The following is a 10,880-nucleotide window of genomic DNA, read 5'->3' on the forward strand; positions in this document are numbered from 1 at the left end:
TGTTCTGTCTCGACGACGCGATCGGAAACAACGGCAGGCGAGTCGTGCGGCGGTCGATCAGTGGTCGATCGTGCGAGCGTACAAGGCGCGTGTTGAGATCGCTGAAGCTGGCGACGGATGGCAGTGGCCCATAGGGCAGGAAGCCCAGACGAGGCTGGCAGAGCGAGGCCCAAGTGCAGGGCTGCAGCGGCACGTGCAGCGGTGCAGGCCCAAGGCACGGCAGCTCGTAAAGACTGAGCGAAGCACGCAGGAAGCCAGCTACTACTTACTTACCAAGGACATCATGAGGATTTGTTTGAGACAAAAAAAGGCTACAGGACCACGTGTGTGTGTGTGTGTGCACGGGAGCAGTTTGGTTGGATCAAGTTCGGCCGTTTTTTCTGTTATAAGGTACACGGAGAAGCAACAGCAAATAGTGACAGGAAAGAAGAAGAATTGTGCAGTTTGCATGGAAGTTTTTTCTGGGTTGATTTGTTGAGACGGCTTGGAACACGTGGACAAGTGGTGGAGGCGCGCGGATAAGCGTGTCATATCGGATGTGCGTACAAGGCTTGTGGAGTCTGGTGCATGTCGTGCAGTCGAATAAGTTTGGCTGGGTCGGACCGGACAGTCTGACAAATCGACGCAAGTCGGTTGGTACAGAAGACGGTGGTGGGATCGGCGACAACGTCATAGGAGCGTGATGCTGATGGTGACCGATTTCTGGGGCGTGGAAACACGTGACGCGTGCCCCGAGGGCTTGTGTGGCTTCAACAAGACTATGGCGTGGGATTGATTCAAGGTGGTGTATACACGAAGCTTGAAGTCGATTTGGCGCAGGGGTGGACTGATCATCTACCATGGAGTCATGTTGAAGGTGGAGCTGGAGTCTGACGGAAGACTTCACTCGGTGCTGATTGAGGGGCTACGGTGTAAGTGCACAGAGAGTCGAAGCCTATTCAGCAGAAAAAAGCGAGTAACACGCAGTTCGGACTGGAGCCCGGTGATCTGATGGAAGCGTAAAACTCGTCATCGGTCGGTGATGATCGGTGGTACTTTGCAGTGGGGGTTGAGTGGTGTGGGTTCGCGACCCTTGAGACTCGACCGGGACAACGGAGGCTCGACGCGGTAATAGCGGCGAGGCGTGCGGTATGCACGGGTCATGGAGACAGGCCAGGGCTCTGGTGGTCATACATGTGGTGAGACAACTGCGAATTTGACTCGGGATGACTACAAGCAACGGTGAAATTCCTTCAAGTTTCAGATAAACGGTCAAGAAAGGAGCGGTGATGTTGAGTTCAGGTAACTCTTATGTGTGACACCCAATATGTGGGTTGTTCACTTTCACGCAGGTTAGTGATCAGTGTGATGACGTTGGACTGATACTATGGAAGTTGGGAGCACAAACTAGAGTAATAAGGAACTTAATTTTGCTCGAGCGTTGACTGTGATCAAGAAAAGAAGGGACTACAAGTTGCAGGTGGAGTCATATGGAGTCTTTGGAGTAGCAGCGGTGCTCATGGGATAAACTCAAATCCAATGTACATGAAAGTTTGACGCATTGACAAATTCAGGGTGGTGGAGAATATTCGCACAAGTGGAGTTTGTTAGAGTTGTGTCGAATATTGTGTACAAGGTAGGTTACAGTTGGACTTGTAATTATATTGTGTTTAGACAGGATATTGAGTCGTGTTCTAGTAAGACACTTGTATCCTAGGCCTCTCATATATAGCGGGGCTAGGCACACGATGTAACCTATGCCAACATAATAGCACCGGAATGCAGGGGAAGCCGGCGGCATGTGCCGGTGTCCAGGGCGACCGGGTGCGGTATTGTAGCGGTGTCATGGGGAGGAGCGCCCATAGTCAGGCCCCGGGGATGTAGCCATATCGGTGAACCTCGTTAACAAAACTCGGTGTCGTGCTCGTGTGATTGCTTGATCCTCGAATGATCGACGGTATGCCTTGAATTTATTCTAACGGTACGCAGCACACAAGGCCGAGTTTCAGAAAAACTAATATATGATGACGTAGATCATGGCAATTCTTGCTAATTGATATGATTAAAATAGGCTCAAGTTGGAGCGAGATCGTGGTAATTATTGTGTAATTATGACAGCGTAGATCATATGGTAATTGTTGATAATTGATTATGATAAATGATGTGATACAACATTGAGGCAATCCGGTCCATTAAGAGATGGCGGATGTATGACTGAGATGTAATCTTCCTGCTACAATTTGATTGTTTAATAGTAGTAGATAAGGCACAACCTTTAGTAATCACAATTTTATAGTGGCCTAGTTGGTTTAGGGGGTTAATCACTTTGAGGTTTTGAGTTCGAGTCCGGCTCGTGTTAATTTTTGGTTGTTTTATTACCACCGCGAGGCCTTGAGGGACGGACAAAACAATAATTTTCTTGGCTGGGCTGTTCGGGCTGAGGCCCATACGGGCGGGACGAAGTGCCAAACACCAAACGAATCATTATTTTTTATTACACAGACGGACAAAAATTCTATGACAGACCAAACGGACGAAAATAACGATGGTAAGAAGCAATAGCCTTTTTATTAGTAAAACAAAATAAAAAAAAATTAAAAAAATTAGTAAAGTACAGATAGAAGAAAAAAAACGGTTCTTCACAAAACAGATGGGAGGAAACCGAACAATGGGCTGGCCCGTGTTTTTTTTTTTGATAGAAAGGGATCTTTCCCCCATTTCATTAACGAAACCATGCAGGTTGATACAACCAAAACACACCATATAACCCCTTCAACGCCCCGCTAAACATGCAGCCTTCAAAAGCTCATACCGCTTCCAATCTGCCCCTATGCACCATTCGACACAGTGCACAGGCGAGGAGAATGGGCTGGCCCATGTATCAGCGGGTCTCTCGTCAGGGCGCGGCCTTGCACTGTATTGCCCACGTTACCGGGAATAGGATCCACCCTAAAATCTTTCCCGCCATTTGGCCTCCCGTGTTCCCGCCACTTCCTCCCCAGACCCCAAATCCATCCGTCCGTCCCGCCCCACTCCCTCCTCCATCCCAGCCGCCGAAACCCAAATCCCCACCCGACCCACAACCGCGCCTCCGACGGCCCGTCCCTCCGCAGAGCCAGCCCGCCCACAGCCGCGATGGAGGAGGAGATCCGCGCGGAGTTCGAGGGCAGCGGCTTCACCATCGGCGGCGACAGCGCCCAGATCCTCTCCACGCGTAAGCAGGCGCCCCTCGTTTCCCCGGTTTTCTTGTGCTCCGTTCCGTTTAGTCGGTGCCGGCTGGTTTGCTGATGCGCGTGGGGTTGGTTCCTGTGTGTTTCGCAGTGCTGACCTACTGCGTCAACTACAAGATGAGCCCTGCGGATCTCGTCTCCAACTGGGAGGTCTACTACCTCAACAGGTCAGTCCGCATATATAGGATAAAAAAATTGCAGTGTTGTAATTTCTTTCACATAGAGCCGTCTAAGTTTTGATGACAATCATCGATTCTGACCTTTATTGGTACCATATCTGAAACATGTCATACGAATTTGGGGGAAAATGTACTACTGAATATTTGTTCTGGATATAAGCCAGTAATTCTTCAGTAATGTGATTTATGAGCATTCGATTAATCCTAGAAGAAGTAGCGACGTTTTTGTGCGATGCCTGGTACGTCCATTTCATGTTTTGCTGGAATGGATATCAGTAACGCATGGAAGCACACAAAACCTCAAGAATAGTGGATAGACACGCGCAAAGGAGAAGATTCGCCTTTGCAAGTATGATCCATGTGTCTCTTGACTATGGAGCACTTGCCATGGTGATGCCCGTAGGATGCTCCGCATCACTACCTCTATATGTTTATAGCTGTGGACATAATCTATCATCAAGCTTGTTTGTATTTCCTGCCGAGGCTTTAAAGCTTATCCATATTTAGGCAGTGAAAATGGCTGAAATCTTGTGGCTTATGTTCTATACTGCCTGATGCGCTAAAGAATTCTGCCCAGCGTTCATTACACCAAGTCCTGTATTTTAGATTTTCTGAACTCTATCTGACAATTCATATTTGCTACCAATTACAGCTCTGGTGGAGAAACTTCTATTTTGTTTTGTTCTTTATTACACGACACTGCCCAAGGAAACTGAACCAATTGATTTATGCAGGCAACTGGATGGGTTAAAGGTCGAAAGCTCATACCTGGATGGTTTTCTGTCACACCTTCAAAATGAAGTAAAGGAAAAGCTTATAAAAGAAGAAACAGACCTTCACATTTACTCCAGTAATGATGTTGACATGTTAGTTCCAAATCCAGGATTCTCTGATGTGCATTGGTTGTACTTCACTTTTAGCAAAAGTGTATACTTTTTTCTATTGTCAAGGAAAAACATAATGTAGAAGTAACTGTTGCAGGCTCTTGAGCAATACGCACACAGATGAAGAGGGCTTCCTGGGCACACCAAGCACGAAACAGGAAAAGCCACATGGAGAGTCATCTAACTCTGAGCTTACTCCTCTGACAACTGAAAGGCCATCATCCATCAGAGCGGCTAAAACAAATGGTGATCGTATTACCCCTTTTGCACAACGAGTAAATAAATTTACTCAGCATTATGTTCTGAATGCTGATAATGTGGCTAGCGAGCCAAGTAAAGATGATGTTGAAACCTCAGAAGATGAATTAATCAGAAGGATCCAACCAAGTCAAAAATGTACCTTGCAAGTTCAACGCTCAAAGCCTGAACCAGGTTGCAGGTTCATGTATGACAGGATGGAAGACCGAGTAAGGGCAATACTTATTTGTTTGTTTAATTGGTATCTATAGCTGCTTATTATATTATGTTTCCAGTTTAATTACCTGGAAGATCGTATTGGAAGGTCAGCAAGATTGTTTTCTGCAACTGGGCTCTGTGGACAACCTGCAGATGCTACCCTTGCTTCAGAGGTTTGCTGCATGCTATCTGAACTCTCCTGACTGAACTATCATTTTTTATCTTGAAAGCAGATGTAATTATTCTTGCATTTCAGGAGAACATGTTTGCAGTTGGCATGGTAATTTGCGATGGGGAAGGTCGTTTGAATGAAAAATCTATCTTGTTGCAGGGCAGGTAAGCGTGCTTCTTGGGCCTGTTCACGTGGACTTTTTCTGGTCACTATTTGGTTGTTTCTTTAGGCTAACTAAAGGATCAACTTTTTCTAGTGTTGAGCACTCCAGGGGACAGCGTGTACGCCTTGATTTGAAGGATATAAACCAGTTCTCGTTGTTTCCTGGCCAGGTATGCACAACTTGTTCTCATGCCATATGTATTATCTAGTGCACTACTAACATAAAGTTGAATAACAGGTTGTGGGTATTGAAGGCCACAATCCTAGTGGACACTGTTTTGTCGCATCAAAGTTGACTGATTCCATACCAATTTCTGTGGATGATCAACTGCCTTGTGCTAAGAAGCAAGCTGGTGACCATGAAGGGCATCAAAATTCGAACACACTATCAAGGGTGTTGTCATCGGTTAGTCCCTGATTATTGGAGAAACATTGGAGTGCAATACCTGTTTGATTATTTATGTTATTGTTACATGCTAGCCATAAACTGATGATTTATTTACTCTAGAAGAAAAGTATGATTCAGCACTACCATGACATTGTTCATTCTATCATCAAAAAACATAGATTCATTTTATTTTCCTCTTTTCCTTGCCTTGGTATTGGAGTACCATCATGTTTCACTTCACATTTTGTATTCCAAATGACTAGCAGAACGATAGGCTTGTAGAAGGCCCTTAGAACTAAGGAACTCAAATCTTTAATAGTATTTGTCCTCAGAACTAATCAACTCAAATCTTAGTTATTTACTATCAATACATTTTAACAAAAAAAATGTATCCATGCATGAAAAATTTATTATCTACAATGTTGACACATTAATAGGCTGTTTGGTTCGCGTCCTGGCCTGGGGCTCACACCCAGGCAGCATCATCCAATCCTGGGCCTTACAAATCAGACACCTGAGATTACTGCCTAGCCATGGCAAGCTGGCCAGGACAGCAACCAAACGTGCACTATATGCAGCAACATCTATTTCTTATACTGTCTTTGCCAGACTTAGCTACATTTTTTTTATGAAAAGGACCAGACTTAGCTACATGTTATAATAATAGTGCTCACTGATAGTATATATTTTTTTCTTGCAAAGGATTGCGTCTTGATGCTTAGATAGATAAAGAAAGTTTGTACAGACCTGAAATGGGCCACATTACAACGCCATGCTCCTAAATGCTAGGATCCAGGAAGGATCTCCGTTAGTAGGGGTGACCAAAGCCGAGAAACTGTTGTCCCCCAGGTGGACATTGTACAGCTTCACTGTGCGGCCTGTCCACACAATTATAATTCCTCTCCGAGTGTCAGTAGCTGGCAAGCAGAAATAATTGCTGGGCTTCCATTACTGGAGAAGGGGCTTCAATTGCCATAGTCTCATGGAGGCAGACAATGGACACACCTGCCGTACTGACAAGGCTCTGAACACCTGTACACTGAGGTCGATTATTTAGCCCCTGTACATTCCACACCAACATCTTAGGTTCGTTTAACACTGGAACAACAGAGACACCCGAGAGACGAGGGCAAGGTGGTCAGACCTTGGCGAGGCTACAACCTATGCGTTGTTGTGATCATCATGATAATGGAGTTTTATAGTAGTTTTCTCATGTTTGAATTTCTGATGTTTCTTCTTACAGGTCATTGCAGCAGGTCCCTTCACAACAACCGATAATCTTTCGTTCGAGCCATTGCAAGAATTGCTCTCATATGCATGCCGTAAACAGCCCCAGTTGCTCATACTGGTGAGGCCTTTGAATCCTGATCAGGAAATATTGTTTGTATTTGTATGTTTCGTTGCTACACATATCAATTACTATTTTTTTTCTGTAGATGGGACCCTTTATCGACTCTGATCATCCTGAAATAAAAAAAGGAACTTCTGACCAGAGCTTTCATGATATTTTCCATTTTGAGATTCTGAGGAAGGTAGGTAGTGACAAAAGATTCATGCCTGCAGGTTGAAAAATCCATTAAAGTAATACTTTTTGTTTCATATCTTTGTCCAGCTTCAAGATTTTACCCAGTATTTGGGGCATAATGTTCGTGTAATTCTTGTCCCATCTGTGCGTGATGCTCACCATGACGCTGTTTTCCCCCAGGTGTGTAGCTTTCCTCATTCACCAGCCTTTAATTTTCTATTTTGGCAATTATAAACACAATGCTATATTATGATGTATCAACAAATGTCTGTAGTCTTTATAAACATATTTACTACCATCTTAAACCAGAACTGCCCTACATTTAGGGATTGTCTAAGCTAGGGCCTGTTAATATGTGTAACTGCACCGTGCTATTATCTATTTGTGCCTTCTTATGCCTATCGATCTACACATCTGTATTTGCTTATGATGCATCTCTTTGTTCTGTTTATTGCGAAGAATTCTAATGATATATCTGTGCTATTGCTGTCTGCAGCCTGCATTTGACTTGCATTTATCTGAAGATATCACACAACAGGTAATACATCACTCTTTATGATTGAACTTTTTGTCAAATAGCTAACAATTATATTCTTTTGTTCATTTTCATACATTATGCAGATTACTTGTCTGTCAAATCCAAGTCTGTTCAGTTCTAATGAGGTACGCTTATCAATTGGACGGAAGAATTTATGTGATGGACACACATACAGTTTGATGTTACACAATACAATTATACAAGCTACAAGACACTTGCAATAATATTTGTTAGTTATATCTATATTTATGCCCCTTTTTTCTGCTATTATGCTATGAAGTACTCCCTCCGTTCCTTTATGTAAGGTGTATTATTTTCGGCACCAAGGCACAGAATTATAGACATGTTAGGACGAAATTACCCTTGACAAATTTGTTGGTTAGTGGTAAGCAAATCAGTTAGTCCAGGAAAGTAAGAGATACATGCAATCGACAGAGAGATATTTTCCTTCTTTTCCTACAAGGAGAGATACAGACAATCAGGAGAGAGATACTTTCCCTTTTTCTGTAGGGATAACAAGGGAATTATGAGGAATTAGAAGAAATGCAACTTACATTCTGGAATTTTATCAAAAAACAAATACACCTTATATAAAGGAACGGAGGGAGAAATATTTTGAATTATGGCCATTTAGCTCATGGAAGTATTCTCTTTATGTTAGCCTTAAGATACTTTATTTTCTACCTTAGTGTTACATGTTCAGGAAGAGTGAATTCCCCATTGGGCCTACTTTGTGAACTCAGCTCAGATGATGTGGATTACTTTCATGCATGTTATAGAAAAATCAATTAGCCTTCTGTACAACTGTTTGTCTTTCCTGTTCCAGATACAATTTGGCTGTTGTACAGTAGACATCTTGAAACAGCTGAGCGGTGATGAAATTTCTCGCAAGCCACCTGGAGGAAAGGCCACAGATAGGATCGGGAGACTTGCAACACATATAGTGAAGCAGCAAAGGCAATTTTGTTTCTATTAAGTAAATTTGTGTTAGTCAGGACAGACAATGTTTGTAGTTCTAAATTCTTACGCAACGTACCCATCTTACAGCTACTACCCTCTGTATCCTCCTGCTGCTGGTGTGCCCATGGACTTTTCACTTGCCAAGGAAGCATTGGAGATCCCATCAGCTCCTGATGTTCTTCTGCTTCCTTCTGATCTTGCTCCATCTGTGAAGGTAATTGTGTGATACACACTGTAATCTTGAAATTTCAAAATCGTTAGGTCATGAGGGAGTTTGATTTTTCATGTTGTACTTTGTGAAGCAGGTGCTTTCCGTGAATGAAGACACGGAGGAACATAAACGATTCATCTGTGTGAACCCTGGGAGGCTATCAAAAGGTATAGGTGGCGGCACGTTTGTAGAGCTTTACTACAACGAGGACACTGAGAAGACAAAAGCCTTCATTATGCGCATCTAAAAAGGTACGAGGTTGTAGTTTATCAGTTGGTGAAGATTAAACAAAGGCACTTATCCTGGAAATGAAGGAAATCATCCACACCGCTTATGTAGCAAGCCTTCCTCCATGACTAGTTTCAGCAAGGAAAATGAACTCATCTCTGACTTACTTCATTCTCACTTTGCAGGATTGTAACATTTTCCTATTCACCAAGTACTGGACTAGAAAGATGAGACTAGTATGAAGTACATCAGTTCTGTTATCGCCCCACTCTGCTGTGAATTAGATCCAGAGAGTCTGTAAGCTTGTAATTCTAGTTAGTTAATTCAGCTTAGTATTAGTGGAAAACGTCTCCAAAAGCTATTTGTAAGCTGTACGCACATTTTATATTCAGCACAAGGCCACAAGCTCAACAGTCTATTGGGGAATTTGTCAGCTTCAATTCTCCATTCATTATACTATGTCCTCTGTTTCAACGCTTGTCTCGGAAACATTGTGAAGTCTTCTGATTATTGGGGAATATGTCAACTTGAGGATGGCTCCACCCTGGTGGATTGCAACATCTGAAGGAGCCCACCCTCACTTGGTGCTCGCAGTAGTCAGCAAGTGGCTGGCCATGGTGCTGCTCCTGTCTGGTGCCTTTGGACTTCAGTGCCCTCCATTGGTGTTGTTAGCGTGTGCTTGTTATGTTGTTTCTTTATTTCTATAGTGTTATGTCCGCCCGTATCTGCAAATTTCTGCAGTGGTGCAGCACCTTTGGATAAGTATGAAGATTGAATAAGTGAGCCCTGAATTCGTGCGTAATTCTTGTTCTGTTATTGTGACGGTTGTCTTGCAAGTCTTGCTTTTGGTGTGTGTTTTTTGGATTTGATATTTTGCATTTAAGTGACTAATTTTTCTTAGCAGTTTTCAGGCAAGAAAGGAGGAAATACCATGCCATTTGTCCCTATTGTGTTTCAAAAGTTGTACTACGTCTTCGCAAGACGTTTGCATTTTACCGAAATAGGCTTTCGCCCCGCTATATTAATATAGCAACCACCTGATACAACAAGAAGTGCAACACTAGGGCAAACAACACAATCACGCTCAAAAGAAAAACAAGAGAAAGAAATGCCAGCAGCATCGGATCAATGATAAGTGAAAGTGCGTTATATTGACTAGAGGGGGGGGGGGTGTGAATAGATGATTTTTATGAAAGTCTTTAGAACATAGAAGTTTTGAAGACAACCGATAAAAATTAAACCTATTACCATGCAGCGGAAGGTAGACTACACTAGGCAAACCATAGTCAAGTATTCAATGAAGTGAAAGCACAAAGACTAATAGCAGCTAGGTAGTAAGGATCAGGTAGGAAGATATTATGAAGCCAAACAGAACACGACGTCACTCAGTGAAGACAAATGATAGTGCAAACATACAATGACTTCACAAGGAGTAACAGTAAGTAAAGGGAAGTGAAGATGAAACCAGTGACTCATTGAAGACAATGATTTGTTGGACCAGTTCCAGTTGCTGTGACAACTGTACGTCTGGTTGGAGCGGCTAGGTATTTGAACCTTAGGACACATAGTCCCGGACACCCAGTCCTGAACACGCATCTCAGGACACCCAGTCCTCACCGTATTCTCCTTGAGCTAAGGTCACATAGACCTCGCCCAACCACTCTAATAAGTCTTCAAGGTAGACTCCCAAACCTTCACAGACTTCGTTCACCGGCAATCCACAATGTCTCTTGGATGCTCAGAACGCGACGCCTAACCGGCTGGAGGATGCACAGTCCTCAAGTGTAATAAGTTTTTAGATCACACAGACAAGAAGACTTAAGTGATGCCCAATTCTCTCTAGCTCTGGTGGTTAGGGCTTTATCCTCGCAAGGAATTCTCTCTCAAAGGCTTCGAGGTGGGTTGCTCTCAAACGACAAAAGCCGTACTTTCAATCTGAGCAGCCAACCGTTTATGGTTGTAGGGGGT

The 10,880-nt window shown here is 43.4% G+C and overlaps 1 protein-coding gene across 1 annotated transcript; it reads left to right on the forward strand.

Annotated features, from left to right (window-relative positions):
* The first annotated feature begins 2,965 nt into the window (after nt 1-2,965).
* Nucleotides 2,966-9,714, forward strand: LOC119330458 (DNA polymerase alpha subunit B-like). The gene is made up of 17 exons (XM_037603566.1): nt 2,966-3,193; nt 3,301-3,376; nt 4,123-4,254; nt 4,370-4,739; nt 4,806-4,901; nt 4,985-5,064; nt 5,157-5,232; nt 5,301-5,468; nt 6,694-6,798; nt 6,887-6,982; nt 7,063-7,155; nt 7,472-7,513; nt 7,597-7,638; nt 8,340-8,470; nt 8,561-8,687; nt 8,779-8,935; nt 9,098-9,714. Exons 1-16 carry the CDS (start codon nt 3,115-3,117, stop codon nt 8,929-8,931), a joined length of 1,866 nt encoding a protein of 621 aa, XP_037459463.1. The 5' UTR covers nt 2,966-3,114; the 3' UTR covers nt 8,932-8,935; nt 9,098-9,714.
* The last annotated feature ends 1,166 nt before the right edge of the window (nt 9,715-10,880 follow it).

Source organism: Triticum dicoccoides, chromosome 7A, assembly GCF_002162155.2.
Source record: "Triticum dicoccoides isolate Atlit2015 ecotype Zavitan chromosome 7A, WEW_v2.0, whole genome shotgun sequence".
Taxonomy (NCBI): Eukaryota; Viridiplantae; Streptophyta; class Magnoliopsida; order Poales; family Poaceae; genus Triticum; species Triticum dicoccoides.

Excerpts from the sequence above, each read along its gene's own strand:
- LOC119330458 (XM_037603566.1), top strand. The coding sequence starts at position 3,115 with ATGGAGGAGGAGATCCGCGCGGAGTTCGAGGGCAGCGGCTTCACCATC. Across the intron at positions 3,377-4,122 it reads GAGGTCTACTACCTCAACAG|GCAACTGGATGGGTTAAAGG; the intron begins GTCAGTCCGCAT and ends TGATTTATGCAG. Across the intron at positions 8,471-8,560 it reads CATATAGTGAAGCAGCAAAG|CTACTACCCTCTGTATCCTC; the intron begins GCAATTTTGTTT and ends CCCATCTTACAG.